This window comes from Ochotona princeps, chromosome 8, assembly GCF_030435755.1.
Source record: "Ochotona princeps isolate mOchPri1 chromosome 8, mOchPri1.hap1, whole genome shotgun sequence".
Taxonomy (NCBI): Eukaryota; Metazoa; Chordata; class Mammalia; order Lagomorpha; family Ochotonidae; genus Ochotona; species Ochotona princeps.
Window position 1 is genome coordinate 31,817,227 of NC_080839.1, and position 20,352 is coordinate 31,837,578.

Here is a 20,352-nt window from a genome sequence, read left to right on the forward strand (position 1 = left end):
TTGCTTCTCAAAGTGCACACCAGCAGGAAGCTGGGCTTGGAAACAGAGCTGGGACTCTGTAAGGCAACCAAATAGGGATGGGGGATCCCAAGAGGTGTCTTAACCACTGTACCAGATGCCTACCCTGGAGATGGTTTAGTGGTCACACTTGCAGAGCTGTAGCTGGTGTCTGTGGGCAGAGGTGAGGGAACTTGATGAGTATCTGGAAATGCACAGGACAGGTACAGAATTTTCCCAATCCAACTGCCGGTCATGCCATGATTGAGAATCTTTGGTATACGGTGTTCAAAAACCAGCTGTCAGGAACATCCTTGCTCACAGTTCAAGCAATACGCATATATCCTGTTTTGCTCTGAGTTCTGTGGGTGGTTTCTTCACTTGGCCCTCTGCTCATCATCTCTTCTGGCCTCACTTGCCCCAGGCACATCCTCCCTGGCCCAGGCCGCCTCTCTCCCACTTGAGTTGCTGAAGGCATGCTGTGGGGATGGTGAAGTGTGTAGCCAAGGGGCAGTGGCCTGTTGACTTAGGCTGTGTGCAAATGTAGGCAGAAAGAGGCCAGGGCTGGTGATGGTTCCTTTTTGGGCAATCTCTCTGTGTCAGCCACACAGGAAAGCCAGCCCTGCATCCGTTCCCTGGATGGGAAGCTGGTTGGGCATGGCTTTTGGGTTTTGTGTCCCAAGGACACAAAAGGAGCCCATGGGGATGCTCCAGATTTCTGGGGTGTTAAGATTTGGGGATCTGTGGGTTGGATTTTGAAGTCACCAAAGATTTTTTAAGAGTCTTTTGCACGCGGGGCTGGTGCATTGGCTCAATTTGCTATCATCCACCTCCAAGTGCTGGGATCCCATATGGGTGCCACTCTCTGTCCCAGCTACTCCACTTTCCATCTAGCTCTCTGTGTGTGGCCTGGGAAAGAGGTGGAGTATGGGCCAAAGCCTGGGGACCCTGTACCCATGTGGGAGACCTTAAAGACGTTCCTAACTGTTGGCTTTGGATCAGCTTAACTCTGGGTATAACAGCCATTTGGGGAGTGAACCAGCAGATGGAAGATCTTTGTTTCTTCTCTCTGTGAATCTGTCTTTCCAATGAAAATAAATCTCTCTTTTTTTTTTTAATGTTATTTGAGCAGAGTCCTGCTAGAAAGTCCCAGCAAAGTTCCCTGTCCTCAGGAGCAGCGGACCTTGGGTACCACAACTGAGAATGATCTGGAGAGCATTTTGGGGGCTACACTGGCCCAACCTGTGCAGGCACCCCATGGCACTTCCGTAGCAGGCCCTCGTGCCTACTCTGCAGCCACCTCTGTGCTAAATTTTCCGTGTACAGGACCCCACTTCATCCTCAGCTAGCCCAGGGACTGAGGAGGTCGTGACTGCACGGGGAGTGAAGAGGCAGATGTGCAGGCTAGCTGTGGTCCAGGCAGGTGCACAGGGCCCTGCTCTTGATGATGTGCTTTGCTGTTGTGACCTGGAAATTCCTCTTTGTGTTTTAGTAAGGGGCTCCATGCATCCCCAGGCTTGAAACTAGTCCTGGGCCTCATTCACATGAAGGAGGTACATGTCTTTGCTGAGTTCTTTCAGGTTCCCACGGTTTACTTTATTTATTTATTTTTTTAAAAGATTTTATTATTATTGGAAAGCCAGAGAGACAGAGAGGAGGAGAGACAGAGAGGAAGATCTTCCATCCGATGTTTCACTCCCCAGGTGAGCCGCAACGGGCCGGTGCGCGCCGATCCGAAGCCGGGAACCAGGAACCTCTTCCAGGTCTCCCATGTGGGTGCAGGGTCCCAAAGCTTTGGGCCGTCCTCAACTGCTTTCTCAGGCCACAGGCAGGGAGCTGGATGGGAAGTGGAGCTGCCGGGATTAGAACCGGCGCCCATATGGGACCCCGGCGCATTCAAGGTGAGGACTTTAGCCGCTAGGCCACGCCGCCGGGCCCCCCACGGTTTACTTTAAGCAGACACAGAACACGTTGGCAAGCAGAGAGCTCCAGGCCCCAGGCTCCAGAAGTGGCTCCAGCCACCTGCTCCCGAAGGGATGCAGAGGCCACCGCTTTCTTTCCCGCTCTGGTCTCCTCCTCACTCTTACTGCTGTTCATCTCTTCCACCCAAGATCCTCCTTGGTGTTGGCATCTTTCATGAGATTGTAGTGATAGGGACAGCATCATCGAGTCTCCTATGAGCTGAGATATCACATCCTGCACACTCAGCTCAATTTTCTTTCTTTTTCTTGCTGGTTCTGTGATTCCAGCAAGTTGCCTCATATACTCAGCAAGTACTTCCTGGTGCCATCGAGGGCCTGGCATTGTCATCCTAAGTAATCAGGGACATTCAGTGAAACAGAGCTAGGGTAATACCAGGAGGAGCCTCGCTGCCTGCGTGCAGTATATGTGTATGTGACAGTAGTACGACTCTGAGAAGCTGATGCTGTCTTGTTGCTGTTTGTTCCCCAGGCCCCACCGGCACACGGTCGGCAAAGGTGCTGCTGAAAGCCCCCGGCCAGGGAGCCTGGACCTCAGAAAGTACAGTAGTGTGACTGTAGGCCCAGAGCACTCAGCCAGGAGCAATTTGGCAGGTGGTGCTTCTCAGGCCAAAGGTGCTAAAAATACCATGCCAAAGCCCACTATGGGCCTCTGGGAGGCATCCCCGCGTGAGGCCCTGGCGTCTGTGTTTAAACTCTCTCCTTGCAGAATCTGCTGCACAGTGAGCATAGGGGATGGCGGCCCTGGGTCCTTTATCATCCATCAAGCCTCAGAGCACCAGCTGGAAGGATGCTGTGGAGTACCAATGCCCCTTCTGCTAGCTTCCCCATCTCTTGCCAAATCATTGGGGCAAAGGTCACTTTCATGCTATCTGTGTGTTGGGCCACAGCCTTGCCTTATGTATTTGCGATCCAACCCAGTGGACTCGTAGGCAGCAACATCCAGTGAGATGTAACACAAGGGACGTACAGCCCTTTGGGGGTACTGCGTAGCTTTCTGGCACTCCTCGTGGGACTGGGATCTGACCTCATAAAGAGCAAGGTGTTCTACACTGAGGCATAAGCCTAATGAAAAGACCGTGACACAGCGTAGCAACCTGCTGGTGACAATAGTCATTACTTAGGTTTATTGATGAAGGCAGGAGAGTGTGCCGACCATACTGATACGAAATGCTGAGTGCTTATATGTTCTCTGCTCCACAGATAGGAAAAATGAAGACTGAAATAATTTAACGGCTTACCATATCACACAGCTCAGATGGGCTGAGGGCTGAGGGCTGGGGTCGAAATCTGGACCAGGTACTTAACACCTTGGTGAATATATAGAAAATAAGCAGAATTCTTTAATCATGAGGTCTGTTTGGATATTTGTAGACTAGATCTGCCCATGCCCAGACCTCAGAATTGAAGCTGAGAGGATTAGCAGGAGTCTGTTTTCCACTGTCTGGTCTAAATGTAAAACCAGGGCAAAGGGCTGATAAGAATTTTATCTTAGCCTTAGAGGATTTTTAGGTTTAAATGGGTGATTTGCTCTTTACTGCCATCTGCTGGTTGTATAAACTACACACAGGCCAGGGCCAGGGAAAGGCCAGGGTGGTCCATGGTATAAACACCTCACCTGTTAACAAGATGCCTGTCGTTTGTATTATCAAAGGCATCCACAGTATGTATTGTTTTTAAATCAACAAGAGCATTTCTTTGATTGAAACAGAGTGGCTTTAATGCCTCTTTCTTGGCTGTTGCTGTTATTTGTACGTTGTTCTCACTCCCAAAGCAGGGGGTAAAGCATGCGATACAGTGAATGCCTTGGCCAGCCCATCCAGAACACCAGGCTGACATTCTTGCCCAGCTCGTTGGCATTGCAGACAGAGTGAAGACCAAGTCCAGGTGGATAGGACAAAGGAAATGCTCTGAGAACCCTTCAGGCACCTGCCGCTCCCCAGGGTCTCTGGGGTATGCTTGGAAGAGGCCGAACACTTCTCTTCATCTCACCTCTGTGCTGGGGAGCGGGGAGCACAGGGTTTAGGAAGGAGGAAGGCCGATTCCTAATGAAAATTTGGGTCTGATTCTCCATCTGCTGATTCGTCTTCCAAGTGGAATCTGGAAGAGAGACTGGGGGGAGTGATGAACAAGCAGAGTAGGATGCCAGGCTCCTGCCTCCTGGCCTCCCTGTGCTAGGCCCGTGAGCTCCCTGCACACTCTCTGGAAACACTGCATGGGGTGTCCCAGGAATGGCTCCTCCGTAGGGGCTGAATTTGAAGGTTCTTTGTTCCTAAGCGTCTTAAAAAAAAAAGACAAAGCAAGGAAAACATTTCAAATGATAACAGTTTGCGTATCCAAGTGGTAGGTTACAGGTTTCTTTGTACCTTTCTGAATGTGCTTCCCCAAGCACAGTTTTAAATGAAGGCAGTGTGGAGAGCAAATGCTTACACGCTGGACCAGATACAATGCCAAATCCTTGGAAAAAGTTTGTCTTCAAGCTGTTTAGAGCTCTACGACCAGTTTGACTATTGGAGGCTGTGGGGAGGGTTGGTGTGTTCAGGCCTACGATGAAGTCGTGGAGTTCCGGGCTACTTGGAAAAGGGCATTGTCTTTCAAATCTTTGGTGGAGTTATAAAGGAAGACTGCAGTTGGAATATTCGGCAGCAGTGTTTCCATCATTGAGATGCATAACTTGTAGGTCTGCACTTACATGTTTAGGCAGTGCAGTCATGTGTTTTTAGTTCTTAATGTATAGACATCTTCTACAAATGTCTGGCCGCTCCCTAAAATGTAAATTGCATTTGTACAGAGGCCTACCTTGTTCAGGATTTGAACTCCAGTGTCAGATACACAGGAGGTGCCCAATTAGACTTTACAATGAATGACTACACCCCTCCTTCCAGGAAAATACTGGGTACAGACGTTATCTTATTTCTGGGAATTTCCAATGATGCAAATGTTTCTGTCTTTCCGTTTTTGCTTGATTTCATTATTCTGACGTTCTAGGTGAGCATGGACTACATCCCAGCCAATGTAGTAGGTTCTGAGATTACAGCAGGAAATAAAACTGATGAAATTCAGTTTCACAGAACTTACATTCTAATGAGCAGACATAGACGGTAAACGGAGTAGACTGGTGAAATACGGGATTGCTTGGCTGTCTTTGGAGTTTCAGTAGCTCTCTACTTCCTGACAAACTGTGCGCCATTTCTGTCATGAACTTATAGACAAGCCTGGTGAGGCCACTAACTAAGCCCCCTACCTTCTGTCAGCCTGCGACAGGAGCTAAGAAAGATACCATCGACAGGAGTGTATCAATTCCTCGGTGGGGACAAAGAATTGGACAAGAAAGGGACAATGGAGAAGGCTTACTGCTGCTGGGCACGGTGGCTGCTTTATTTCTGAGCTGCGTGCTGTGTCAGCTGGCAGTCTCTTTCCACTGCCCTCACCACACATCTCTCCTTGGCAGCTTTGAAGCTCTCCCTGCTACTCACGTAGAGGAGTTTGGGGGGACTGACCCCGAACTAGGCGTTGCCAAGGTACCTACTGATGACTCACAGCGAGAATACTACATCTTCCATTTCAGAGCAAAAAGGGTTGGCTCATGTAGAAATAGCCTTGAGCTTGAAATGCTTTCTTTCATTAAGAAACCTTTTTCTTTTTTTTATATTTTATTTTTTTTTATTCATTGATTACATTGTATTATGTGATACAGTTTCGTTGTAACTGGGAATCACCCTACCCCTCCCCCCGCCTCCCCCCCATGTGGAATATTCCACCTTGTTGCATATCCACTGATCAAGTACAGTTGAGATTCTCTCTTTGCAAGCATAAACTAAACATAGAGTCCAACATCTTATAGTCCAATCTAATTCCTCAGCTTCCTGGGGAGACCCTGTCCGGTCCGAGGGCAGAACCATCAGATTATCAACCCGATCAATTAAAGGCTCCAACATACCCTCAGCAACAATTAACTTTGTTGTGTAACTAATAGTTATAGTATTGAGTAACCAGTATGTTAAAAACAATTGCAATTTCTTAACCATCTTCTGTGATCACCTCATTATCAATTCGGTTTTAGTTTATACACAACATATAACATAATATACGTAAAAGAACATGTTTTACATAACATCATATCCTCTTAAATTAACGCAAACATGTAGTATTTGACCTTTTGGGATTGGCTCATTCCCCTTAGCATTATGGAAGAAACCTTTTTCTTTAAGCAAATATCTGGTTCTTCCCAGACCACAGTGAGGTGATACGAGGATTCATGGGATGTTCACATGTACAGAATTACCCCTGTGTTGTCCCAGCATTTGTTCTACCTTAGCATTTGCACTGGATTTTTCATACATATTTTTAAAAAAGATTTATTTATTTGAAAGGTTGAGTTACAAAGAAAGACAGATCTGTGTGCTGGTTCAGTCCCCAAATGCTGCAATGGCTGCAGCTTGGTCAGACTGAAGCGGGGAGCCAGGGACTAATGCCGGAACTCCCGTCTGGGTGCAGGAGTCCAGTTACTTGGACCACCTTCTGTTGGCTTTCCAAGAGCATTAGCAGGGAGCTGGATCAGAAGTGGAGAAGCTGGGACACATCCATGTGGGATGCAGGTGTTGCCGGTGGCTACATACCACACCATGTAGATATTTTTCAGAGTAATTTCAGGTTCCCAGCAAAATTGAGTTAAAGAGTCCTATCTAACCCCCTCCCTCTAAAGATGTATAACCTCTACCCTTGAGAAAGGCCTGCCTACCCGAACACATCAGTACCACCCAGGGTCTTGTTGGCATTCACGCTCGTTGGTGTTATGTATAATGACAAGTGTCCTTTGTTAATGTAGCTCATAGGAGAGCTTTCCTGTCCTAAAAACTCAGCTTGAACTTCTCACTTGATAACAAGGTGTTCTTAGAATTTTATATTTAAAAATATTTTGATAGTGCTATTTCATAGATCTTTTCACTAACGTTGAAAGTAAATTCATTCTGAGTATCTCCTTTTACTTCAGAGAGGATTGTTGGACCCTGCAATTGCAGTCTGTATACTCAGGGCAGTGAGACTGGTCCATGGGGAGAAAGGGGCCGCTGCATTGGGCATCCAGTCAATCAGACACGAATCCCGAATAGTGCCTGGACCCTGTGTTTCCGGAAATGTCGTTGCCAAAGAAGTGAAGCCTGCTGGGGACGCAGCTCGGACTGCGAAGTTTCTCACATCTTTATCCTGATTTTAAAAAAGCCGTTAAAAAGAAAATGGGTTCTGAATTTCTAACTCATCCACAAGAAAATACATTCACTGTGTAAAAATGGATAAGGAATGAAACAGAGTGCCAGAAGATCAAGAGATCAAAAGCAAAACATCAAGTGAGGACTTCCGGGGAGGATGAAATAATGAGCAGGAAGATGATCAGACTTAAAGGGAGAGCTGTGCTTTTAGGGAAGATTCCACAAATTGTTCCAGAATAACATCTTCACTGGCAGGTGTTTGATGGTATTTTGAGACCGAATCTAAAATGTATTAGCATATCTGTGGGACATGGGACATCTGCTTATCTGGCCCAGTGAGTGTAGATTTTTATCAAACACACCTAATGCAGCAATTAACTATTCAGTAGTATCATTTAATGTCCTTTTAACAGTTTTATCTTTCTAAAGATCGAGGTGATGGCTAACTTTTTCTCAGCATATTAGAAGGAAATTATTACAAAAGGAATTAGGTTTTCATGAAGACCAGTTTCTCCTCGTATGTTCATTTTGAGATGTCGCTACAATACATCCTGCTATAAAAACACACTGGTGTCCTAAGGCAGACAGAGCTGTGACGCTCACCTGTGGCATCCTGAGGGTTGGGGAAACATGGAGCTTACCCAAGGGAGTGACACAGGAGGCTGTGTGGAGTCGGCACTGCACCACCAGAAGGTTTGAAGAGCTGCTGCCCTTGCTGCAAGCCTGGTGAAAAGTTAGGTGCTTAATGGCATTTCCTGTTTGTTTTTGTCAGGCCTCTCTATCCGGAGTGTGTGCTGGAAAGCAGATCGCCTTCTCGCAGGGACGCAGGACAGTGAGATATTTGAAGTGATTGTGAGGGAGCGAGACAAGCCGATGTTGATTCTGCAGGGCCACTGCGAAGGAGAGCTCTGGGCTCTGGCCTTGCACCCCAAGAAGCCCCTGGCTGTGACAGGCAGTGATGACCGCTCCGTCAGGTAAGGCTCTGGTGGTAGTAGCCATTCTCTCCCCAGCTTCCTTGGGGTTTCAGGGACTTTTTTTTTCTTTTTGGCTCAGAATTGCTTGTTATTGAAAGATAGACCACAACACAGAAGTACACACTGCCCACATGCTAAGACTGGCTCAAGGGTGATTGGCTATGTGGCTCTTTAACATCATTTTTGGGTTTCTCTGGTTCTAAGTCAAGAAAATGGCTATAGAAGTGAAAATGCATGAGAACCATTTAGGCTGTCATCCACTGCTTCTCAAGGTCAAAACTGGAGGTAAGCACACTGGCCTGTGATGAGCTTGTACCTTCCTGGCTACACTGGGGCCTTTTCAGGGCTGCCTTGGCAAGCCACGTGCGACCTAGTCAGGGACTCTTTACTGGCCATCAGAAAGTAAATTCTGATTTGTAGAATGGTCTTCAGCACACGAACAAATTAGTATTTTGGCAGGTTCGGGACAAGGGGAGTCTCAAAGGGAGTTAGAACATTGTCCTCCAGTCAAAAATCACCGATTCCCAGGAAACAGGTACTTTTATCAAAGGGTCTTGCTGAGGCGCTCCGGGAACTCCAGGAGCACTCAGTGGAGGTAAAATGAAAGAGAGTGAGATCCCTCTGGTCTCCATGTGATCGGTGAAGGAATGAACATAGCATGTAGAAATTGGAGACAGACTGTTCTGATTTCCAGTCCTTCTCTGTTGGTTTTGGCTAGTGATGTGCTGAACAAATAGGCCAGAGGAAAGGTTGGAGGAAGAGAGTGATCAGTTCATTCATTAAGATGATTGCTTTTGCATTTTGACAGCTAACACTAGAAACCGAACTAGATTGCTGTTTTCTCCCTTGTCCTGGAGGTTTGTAGATTTCATCAAGATAGTTTACTCACTGATTTCTGTTTGTTAGTCTCTGCTAAGTGTCCATGTAAAAATGGATGGGAAAAAAAATGCAAGTTGCCTTGTCTTTCAGCATAAATGAATGAGTGTTTGGTTTCTCTATCTATGTAGTCTCCACTTTTCCGTTTGTCTTGTCTTCCTTTCTACTTTCTACTTCCCCCAAGCAGCTAAGAAGTTCCTCTAGCACTTGATGCTTGATTCGCACTCAGCCAGGAAGAAACAACTCCAGGAAAGGCTGTGGCCTTTGTGTTTTAGAGCCTGGACTGATTCTGAGGAGCCCTGCCTGCCACAATCTCTGTCCCTCCCCTTTAAGCAGGGATTTGGCTCAAGTTTCAAGTGTGTTTCTCTGCTGAGTGTTGAATTTAGGAAGCATAAGAGCTCTAATTACTTGACAGAGATGAGCTTAGGAGCTGTATAGGGATAGTACCGTTTTCTGAGGCGTGATGGTTTCTTCATGTACTGAAGCAAAAACTTCACCAGGCTTGAAATAGCATTGGGAGAAAAGCAGCACAAACCATGAATAATGCATGAGCCACTGAGAGAATACCTTGGGCTCTGGGCTCTGGGCTCTGGGCTCTGCACACAGGCTGCCTGACACCCTGGTTGCTCTCCGCTGCGTCCCTGTGCCTAGGAAGGGGTGTGCATGTTGCTGTCCACTCAGCAGAGGCATTTAGGGAAATGGCATCCCACATGATGTGCTTGAGCCCTTCTCGGGCAAAGTGCGAATCTCCTGGAAGATGTTGCCATTGGTGTGTTGAGAGAGCGCTGGCCTGGGTCCTAACACTAAGCAGGTCCCACAGTAGCACCTCATATGGAATACCCTGTTTGCCTCAGTGTGAGGTGAGCCAGTTAGGTGCTGTGGGGTTGGGGGGTCCGCATGAGCACCCGGGGCCTTTGCTTTGCCTCTGTGGCAGCTGTGGTCGCTGGCCAGGAGTGCCTGAGGCTCTGGTCCCATGAGCAGTGGGACTCTGGGCAGGGAGGAGTGAGCGCCTTGAGCACCCAGCCAGACTGGGAACCACCCTGCAGAAGGGCATGACTCACTTCAACTATGTTTTCTTTCTGGGGAGGCCAATGAATAGAACATGCATCTCCATCTGTATGTGCTTACATGAAAGTTATTAAAGGGACATTAACACACCTGCGGCGGAGGGAAACTGGCAGTGCTAGTGCTAGTCAAATACTTACTCTCCATAGGTGTAGTTGGCAGCCACTGGTGTAAGCAAAGATAGCTTAACGTCCCAAAGGGCACCGTCAGATTCTCTGTGAGGTAGTGTTTGCATTTTCCTTACTCTATATAGCTCAGAATCTTAAGAAATGTTGGCTCATCTTACTTTTCTTCCTTGGCTTTACCAGCAATGGAAATGACCCACTGAGTATTCCAGAAGGCTCCATGTACCATTTGTCCAGAAAGGCTGTTCTGGAGGCTGGTGTGAACTCACTATGACCTGTGGTCTTCCTACAGCAGTGTGATGAGCAGGCATTCCCACCTTGGATGGGGTCAGGACCCTGTGAGGGGGCCTCAGGCTGGTTGTCCCTTTGTTCTCCTCTTAGGCTTTGGAGCCTGGCTGACCACGCCTTGATCGCCCGCTGCAACATGGAGGAGGCAGTGCGCAGTGTGGCCTTCAGCCCTGATGGGTCTCAATTGGCGCTGGGGATGAAGGATGGCTCTTTCATCGTTCTCCGAGTCAGGCACGTGCTGATACCGAAAAGGGTATTTTGCAATGCTGTTCTGTTACAAATATACTTGTCCTGGCCGTAACCCTTGGCAGGACCTTGGGGCATACACGTTTACTCAATACAACTGATGCACATCCACTACTGATCCTACTGGAGGCTGAAGCTGTCAAGGTCCCGAGTTCTTCGGTGACTTCATTGGCAGCACAGCCTAACTCCAGGAACTGACTTGAGACTCTTTAGGTCTGTTTGTCTCTCAACAGGAATAATGTGTCACATGATTGTCTGCAGAAGTATTGTATTTAATACCAGGGTGCTGCCTTAGCCTTTCTGTGGCAATGTCACATAACAGGTTGTGTTTAAACCTTTCCAAGATCCAGTGAATAACAAAAATCCTCCTAGCACATTTCTTCCTAACTGTTTCAGATAAGAGATTGTGGACTTTGGGCTTGGCATGGTGGCTCAATTGGCTAATTCTGTACCTCTGAGCACCAGGATCCTCTGTGGCATCGGTTTATGTCTCAGGTGCTCTACTTCCCTTCCAGCTCCCTGCTGGTGGCCTGGGAAAGCAGCAGAGGATGGCCCAAAGCCTTGGAACCCTGCACCCAAGCTGGAGACCCAGAGGAGGCTCCTGGCTTCAGATTAATTGAGCGCTGGCTGTTGCAGTCTTTTGGGTGAAAGATTTTCTCTCTGTAAATCTGTATTTGCAACCAAAACAAATCTTTTGAGAAGTGTGGAGAGAGAGATTTTTGTGGGCTTTGCAGTAAACCAAGAAAAGAGGAATAAAGAAAAAGCAGCATCCAGTAGCACCAGATGTGTAGAGGCGAGCTTGCATGAAAGATTACTCTCACTCACAGTCCTGTACCGTAATGGAATGTTTCCTGGTTTGTAACATTTGTATTGTTTTTACTGGACAAAGCTTATTACCCACCCTTGTAATTTTTTTGGAAGGTATTCATTCACTTGGTTCACATGTTTTCTGATTACAGAAAAGAAAGGCAGCTCTAAATTAAATACTGCATGTCTTGTGCAAAGAGAATTTTATATTGCTTTGAAGAATGCTCTTGGCATTGTTTACATTAAATCCTCATTACCAGTCTCACATACATTTTCTTTCTTTGCTTAGTGATGTATGTAAAGATGGCTAATTACTACATTTGCTTTTCAATGGCTTTCCCAAGAAAAACAATCCCCGCACACCTCCTCTATGACTTTGGCATACATGCTAATGCTTTTAACACGTGATAGCAGGGATGAGGGATTATGATATGGAAACAAATATGTATTTTTATGCAGTGATGGTTTAGGGGTTGATGAAGCTTTCTTTATCGGTTCAGAGGACCTGTCTATCATAATGCTGATTCATTGTTGTAAACAACACACCTCACTGAGCTTTCAAGTGTGAGCAGAAATTCTTTATTTTTTGCTTGAAAGGCAAAGTGGTGGAGAAAGAGAAAGAGAAAAAGAAAGAGATCTTCCATCTTCTAGTTACTCCCCATACAGCTGCAACAGCCAGGGCTGGTCCAGGAACTTGTAACTCCATCCAGATCTGTTGTATGAGTAGCAGGAGTCCAAGTGCATGCAACGTCTTTGGCTGACCTCCCAGGCACATTAACAGGAAGCTGGATTGGAAGCAGGGTGATTGGGGCTTGGACCAGCACTCTGATGTGGAATGCTGCTGTCTGAATGGCTTCACTTGCTGGGCCACAGTGGTGGGTGGCCCCAGTTTTCTCCCCCCCCCCCCCCCCCCGTATCTGTGATAACAAAAAGCACCAAGCTTAAGAGTCACTAATTTTTTTTTTTGGTCTAAAATTATAAGAAAGATGGGTTTATTTTAGTGTTAACCTTGGCACATTTAACATTTCTCCATGGTATAATTTTAGAAATTATTTTACAAGTCTCAATTTTTTAAACAAACATTTAAGGAAAAATAATATATAGCTGAACATTAAAGCAAAGATGGATTATCTTAAATTCTATTTTTAACTTTAGAGGCTCAAAATACTATTTAACATGTTTAATATTCATTTGCCTAACATATGCATAAAATTTCAGTATCTCTTTATATTAAAAAGTTCAGAAGCTAATCCTTTCATACCTGAAAATTTTTTCCCCTTTAGAAACATTTTTTTCTTCTGCCACTCACATTTTAAAACATGACTTGGGTTTTCTGTGTCTACACTGGCTACTGATCACTTTACTTTTTATCCTTTCAGAGATATGACAGAAGTGGTTCACATCAAAGACCGAAAAGAAGTCATTCATGAAATGAAATTTTCTCCTGATGGCTCTTACCTAGCAGTGGGATCCAATGATGGCCCAGTGGATGTCTATGCTGTTGCCCAGCGGTATAAAAAAATCGGGGAATGCAGCAAGTCCCTTAGCTTCATTACCCACATCGACTGGTCTTTGGATAGTAAATACTTACAAACAAATGATGGAGCAGGAGAACGGTTGTTCTACAAAATGCCTTGTAAGTCATGAGTAGGCGTTGAATATGTGTGAAACGTGGAGCTTTGAACCCATGACGAAAAAATAGGAGCAAGTCATCACAATCTCAGAGCAAGGAATGTTTTCTGAAATAAAATCCCCAGGGCTCAGATTTTAAAAAGGTTAATGTATTACAGCACATTAAATTTTAAAAAAGATTCTAAAATCGAATCCATGAATACATTTAAATATGAGACATTAAATAGGCATACATATTTTGCAAGTTTTATAATGGAAAAAAGATGTATAGCTAATTTATGTAAAGCCTGCATAAAGATCAGTGGAAATAAAAACTGCTAGAAATATGGTCTAATCTCCAATGACCAATAGCATGTGTGGGAGGAAGAGAAATTATAATCGGAGCAGTAGTGAGGTACCAATTTTATACTAGCTTGATCAGCAGGAGTAGGGCAATGTTAAATTGCAGAAGAGGCAGCAGGAAGAGCACATACACCCCTGCCAGGAGCATGTGTCCAAGTTAGCCATAGCAGCACCAGTGATGCCCCAGGGTGACATGTGCTGCTTAAATATTTAGCAGTGTAACTTCAACATTTGACTAAACGTGGTGCAGTCACATGAAGGAACACTGTAAGGAACTTAAAATAGACGAGTCGCTTGAGCCCACATGCATGGATTGCAAAACTATGCTCAGCAGACGTCAAGCTGCAGTATATGTTGCGTATGATTGTTGATATAAAATTTTAGGACTTGAAAGAAGGTTCTCTGATATGACTACACACATATGTGACAAAATGTGTTACAAATGCTTGGGAATGACAAATACCTCACTCAGGGTGTTAGTTACCTCTAAAGAGAGAAGAGCAAAACAAGATGGAGGAGAACTATCCAGTAGATTCTAATGATCTAACATCTTCTGTCTTTCTTTAAAGATTTACTATTGGTTGGTTCCCAAATAGTACTGATGGTTGAACTCAGCCAGGCCAGAGCCACGAACCTGGAACTGCATTGGAGTCTGATCCCATGAGTGACAGGGACACAAGTACTTGGACCATCTTCTGCCTTCCCCAGTGCTTTACCAGGCAGCTGGATCAAAAGTGGAGCAGCTGGAACTCAAACCAGCACTCCAGTATGAAATGCTGGCATTGCAGATGGCAGTGTAATTCACTATGCCACAGTGCTGGCTCATATAACCTATCTTTCTTTTAAACTAAAATTCCTGGAATTTAGTGTAAAATTCTGTTATAATAAGAATGAAATAATAAGATTTGTTGAACTTGGGTAGTGCACGTACTATTGTAGACTAATACTTTTGCATGCTTGATAAGTTTCACAAGAAATTTGAGGACAAAGTCTGAAGTAGTTATCCAGCCAACTTCCAAGTGTTTGGAGGCTCATCATCTGGTCAGTTCCTTATTCAAGTTCTTTATTGTTGCTTCTTTGCTCTTTGCTCCTAGTCTGTCCACTAACATTGAAAAAGTTGAGTAAGTAAGCATTGAGAATGTGAAATACTTGCGATGCTTAGCACAGGTGGTTCTGCAGCAGGGTTAGACATCAAGTAGTGCACCATGAGTTCTGCCTTGTCAGACAGTAGCCCTCCCATTACAGCCCAGAGTTAGAGATGCCATGATCGTGAGGAAGGCTGACTGCCAGAATCAAAAAGGAAGCAGTGTAGTCCTCCGGAACTAGAAAAGTTGGCCCTGGGAAAAGTGAAGCTTCAAGACAACATCTCAAAGTCTTGCAGTCTCTCAGGAGCATGGTTCTGAATCACTGGGAGTTTGTGTGTTTTTGTCTTCTGTCTTAATTCTTTCGTCATTGGAAATTGTTACGTGATTATTTTTGGGGAAATGTGCTCATTGGGCTCCCAGTGTAAGTTTTATGAGAATCATGACATAATCAGTAACATTTAATTTGTAACACTAAAATGTAAAAAATAAATTACTATAGTAATCGTAACTATAATTAATAATCTGATTAATGAATTTATCACTGTGAGGGGAAATCTTGACCCAATTATATTTTGTGTTAAATTTATACTGAAAAGTTATATAATGTGTAACATAGCTTCAAAGTTAAACCTCTGTCCTATCAAATTCAGCAGTGCTACGTTACTAAATGTGTGTCCTTTGTGTGTCCTTCCTTTCCTTAATTTTGTGCAATAAATTTATGTGAAAAGATAGGAAACATTTTCATCATTTGAAATAACAGCATCCTGCTTAGTGATGATACCATTGTCATAACAAGTTAGTAAGTATTTGGGTTTATTTCTAGTTTCATGGCAAGTCTACAGAGATTAGTTCCAACTACCTTTATATAGTAGAAGTTTTTCTCTTAGGTTAGTTCCTGGAACTATAATCTTTAACACAAGAAAACTAAATCAGACTGTGTTCCAGTTAGACTTTTTAGTTTCGTAGTCTTTTTTTTTTGTTGTTTTAGAATCTGTTTAGTTTTTTCCCCCTATTTTCAACAACACGTACTTATAATAATAGGGATTCATCCATCTCCCTCTCCTTTTTCCCTTCTGCCATTTTTTCCCCAGTATTATCACAGTACTTTAGTCCCTTAGTACAAGGTAAGTGTAGGCAAATACAGAAAGCTTAGTATTGTATTTTAGAGATATGTTTAAGAGTTTCAGTGCGAGTCCTACTTTTATTCAGAAGTAAGCATACCTACTGCATAGTACTTTACTTCCCGGTATGATAGTCTCCTGTGTATAGTTCATGCATATTAATACACACATATTTATTTACATACATGTATATAGTACTTTGCGTATTAGTCATCTTAGAGAAAACATATGATATGTGTCCTTGGCTTACTTCACTAAGCATAACGTTTCCAGGTGGTCAGACCATTTTGTAGCAGACCTCAAGATTTCATTTTTTTTTATAGCTGAGTAGTATTCTGTTCAATAGATGTACCATAATTTCCTTGAACATTCCTCTGCTGATGAGCATCTGGGTTCATTACATGCCTTTGCTATTGTGAATTATACTGTTATAGGGTTGCAGGTCATTCTCTTGAATGCAGATTTCATTTCTTTTGGTTGTATTCACAGGAGTAGAATGACTAGGTCATAAAATAGATCAGTTCTCAGTTGTCTGAGCATTCTCTGTACTGACTTCCATAGTGATTGTACTAGTTTGCATTTCTACCAAGTCTTTTTATGAACTTTGTGTAAAATTCTGTTGCAATCGACAGTTTTTGGGTGCTATCTTGATAGTCCACAAAGTGGTAGCATATCAGGGAATCTGTACTCACAGATTCCTTATTTGAAAATATTTGCTTGTTTTTAAATGTAAGGTATCAGGTAGCATACTTAATGATCTTTTTGTTTTGTTTTGTTTTTAGAGGATTATTTTTATGTGAAAGGCAAATTCACACAGAGAAGAGGTTTTCTCTCCGCCAGTTCATTCCCAAATGGCTGCAACACTTACTGGTGGACCATACTGAAATCAGGAGATTCATCTGGGTCTCCCATCTGGGTACATTGGCCAAAGTACAGAAACCATCCTCTGCTTGCTTCCCAGGCATATTAGCAGGAAGCTGAATCTTAAGTGAAGCAGCCAAGATGGAAACCAACACCCTTTTGGGATGCTGACGTTGCATTTGACTGTACCATAATGTCAACTCCTGTTATCTTTTTTTTTTTTTAAAGATTTTTTTATTGTTATTGGAAAGCCAGATATACAGAGAGGAGGAGAGACAGAGAGGAAGATCTTCCATCCAATGTTTCACTCCCCAAGTGAGCCGCAACGGGCCGGTACGCGCCAATCTGATGCTGGGACCAGGAACCTCTTCCGGGTCTCCCACGTGGGTGCAGGGTCCCAAAGCTTTGGGCCGTCCTCGACTGCTTTCCCAGGCCACAAGCAGGGAGCTGGATGGGAAGTGGAGCTGCCGGGATTAGACCCGGTGGCCATATGGGATCCCGGGGCTTTCAAGGCAAGGACTTTAGCCACTAGGCCACGCCGCCGGGCCCAACTCCCGTTATCTTCTAAAAAAGATTAATTTATTGGAAAAGCAGAGTGATAGAGAGCAGGAGAGTGAATTGTCTTCTATTTGCTGGTTCATTCCCATATGCCTGGGGTGTGCTAAGGCTAGGAGCCAGGAACTGCATTCTGGTCTCCAGCATGGGTGGCAGGAACCCAAATACTTATGCCATCATCTACTGCCACCCAGATGCATTGCCATGCCAGATTGTAAGTAGAGAAGCTGAGAATCCAGTCAGCAATCCAATGTGGGATTTGGGGATGAAAGGCAATGTCTTATCCCACTCTTGTGCCACAAGACCCACTCCTGCTTAATTGTCTTCATTTTGAATCTGAACATTGTGTGTGTGACTAGAAATGTCCCCAAATCTGTATTGTTCCTCCCTGCCTCGTTTGCTGTCTATGGGCCTCCTAGCTTGCTGGTAGAAACAGGGCGTTGCTCTGTGACATAGGACCTGGCACAGTTTGTCAGCATTCTTTGCCCTGGCGTTGATTAGAGTATCAGTTCGTGAGTTTTCAGTGTCTAGGACTTCTAAGTAACAAAGTTATTGATCTTAATTTACTGAGTCTGAATTTGAAAAAAATATTTTTAGGCATCCTTAAATTATGAAAAACTGATACAATCTCGGGTAAATATTGATTCCAAGAGTTACTCTGTTGGTCTTACCTTTCTTGAGCACAAGCTCACTGTATCTGATTAATTAAGGTCAGGTAAATATTAATGGCTTGAGTTTAATCCATGTATAAGCGTGTTTTTCTTCTTGTAACTCAATGTTAAACATGTACTTTGCTTAACCTCTGCTTCTGCTACAAAAAGAATAACAGATTAGGTAAAAATGTTTAAATCAGTAGTGTGTATAATTTATAGAAACATTTTAAGTGTTTTAGATCTCTATCAGAAAAATGCACGAAGTGAATTAGAATATGCTTTTTATTTAAATGAGACCTGTGTTTATTGTTTTTCAGCTGGGAAGCCTTTAACAAGTAAAGAAGAAATCAAGGGGATTCCCTGGGCCTCTTGGACGTGTGTCAAAGGCCCTGAAGTGAGTGGAATTTGGCCAAAATACACTGAGGTTACTGACATCAACTCTGTGGACGCAAATTACAATAGCTCAGTGCTGGTGTCTGGAGATGATTTTGGACTTGTTAAATTGTTTAAATTTCCTTGTCTCAAGAAAGGTAAGACCAACAAAGTAACTCTTGGAATCAATATTCACCCTAGACTGTATCTGCAATACAGCCAAGGACTATTTTCTTCATCTTTCCTAACACGTGGTTCATTTCATCTTATATATTCATCTGTGATCTTCAGTTTAGAATAGACAGTGTTGAAGTCTTCTACTTCTGACATCCTGAGGTTTGCAAACTTCAGTCAAAATTGAATAATTCTTAGCATTTTATGATTTGTAAGCTTTTTTCACATCTCAAACAAGTCATGTTTTATTTATGTCAACTATTCATGGTTTAAATTATATATAAATATTCCCTTAGCTTTTATAATCAAAATTCTGTTACACTTCACAATTGCTTGTACTTATCTATGGAAAAGCAAAGGAAATCCTTTTAGACATAATTAGACCATACCTGGGAAAGCAGTGCTTCTGGTCATAATGCAGTTTATAGGCCCCTCAACACAGCACTAATTTTATGCCAGAATTGTACAACTGGTGAAATATTTGAGAGAGACACTTGAGAGAGGGCAACCTTCTGGGCCCTCACATTTTGTTTTTGCTTGTGATTAAAATTCTGTCACTTTGATTATTCTGCTCCTTCAAGTTTTGTCGAATGTGACTGCAAACCATGGAATGGCCCTATATTCCTCTTCTTGTGTAAGTCGAGGCAAAATCTATACCCAAGCTCTTCCGAGCCTTAACCATTCCCTGCAAATCTGATCTTCGTAAAGTTGCCAGCGGGGACATGCTGCTGCCTGAATACTCTTTCACATGAACAATTTTTAAATTAAGCAATGAAAGAATTGAAAAAAATGTGATCAGGAAGTCATTTTCAGCTCGCTGGCAGTGACAATTATGGTACAAAATGAAACATAAAATGCATAGCAAAGCCACCACACGTGACAGAATGGCTATGAATTTGATACACTGGAGGCACAAAATGACTTCAGGGTGCCTAATTCAAACTCTCTCTAATGGGCCTGGAGAGTAATAGGGTGTATCTTGATGAAGTGAGTAATTTACTTATAGGGAGTGTGTTAGATAGCTGGAATGTGGCTGGGAGCTTCAGCATCCAGAAAAAAGTGTTACTGGGAAGAGAAGCAGTGCTACTGGTTTGCACTGAGAACTTGGAAATAAAATGAACTTAATGGCAGCTGATATCTACTGTGTGTGTCTGCGCCTTATAAGGTCGAGTTGGATCTGGGAGATAGCAAGGGAAATGTAGATGGACTGTTAGAGCAGGTGAGTAATGCTTCCTATTATAATGGGACACCCTTAAATGAAAACCAGACCCATGGATCAGGCATGTACAAGGTCTCTGACTGACTGATGGTGAAATGTGTCCTTTTGACACCAGAACCACTAGTGGAAGAATTAATCTAAGAGAATCGTTGGTGCAGATAACAGTAGGCAGAACTTGTCCTTTTTAGGATCTAGTGTGGTAGTGACCAGTACATGTTGAATATCCTCAATCCAAAATATGAAATGCTCCCAAATCCCCAAATTTGTGAGTGTTGACAAGATGCTGCAAATGGAAAATTTTGCAAATGATGTTTTGTGCAAAAAAATATTAAATATTGTATGAAGTTGTTTTCAGGCTATTTACATAGGGCATTATGAAACAAATCAGTGTCATGCTTAGTTGGTCCCATCCCCAGGTTTTCTCACTATGTATATGTAAATATTCCAAAATGTGAAAAAGTATGAAATCTGAATTTGTGTCCAAGCATTTAGATTTATGATACTCAACTTGTACCTGCACCCCATCCCACAAATTTGGAACTTGTAACTAGCCATATGAATAGGAAATGACAATGAGCACACATTACAGTTTTTACTGTGATTTTTTAAAAATGTTTTCACTGTGTCAAGTTCTTTTGAGACATTTGCAATTATATATGCAATGTTGTTTTGCACAGTAACTAGACATAAGTATCTTATCTTTAATGAAAGTATCTGCAACTAGTGTTTTTGCCTAACCAAACCAATTTGTGTCCCTCATTTGGACGACTTTTA

General features: G+C 43.6%; 1 protein-coding gene across 2 annotated transcripts in view; it reads left to right on the forward strand.

The window, feature by feature from the left end:
• The window catches only part of EML6 (EMAP like 6), a 261,608-nt gene that overhangs the window by 133,248 nt on the left and 108,008 nt on the right, over positions 1-20,352 (forward strand). For both annotated transcript variants that reach the window (XR_009245955.1, XM_058667790.1), the window contains exons 7-10: positions 7,956-8,157; positions 10,605-10,742; positions 12,944-13,200; positions 18,131-18,343. Coding sequence is in view for 1 of the 2 variants with exons in the window: in XM_058667790.1 (XP_058523773.1) it covers positions 7,956-8,157; positions 10,605-10,742; positions 12,944-13,200; positions 18,131-18,343 (810 nt within the window). In the remaining variant the exon portion in view is untranslated. The remainder of the gene's footprint in view (positions 1-7,955; positions 8,158-10,604; positions 10,743-12,943; positions 13,201-18,130; positions 18,344-20,352) is intronic.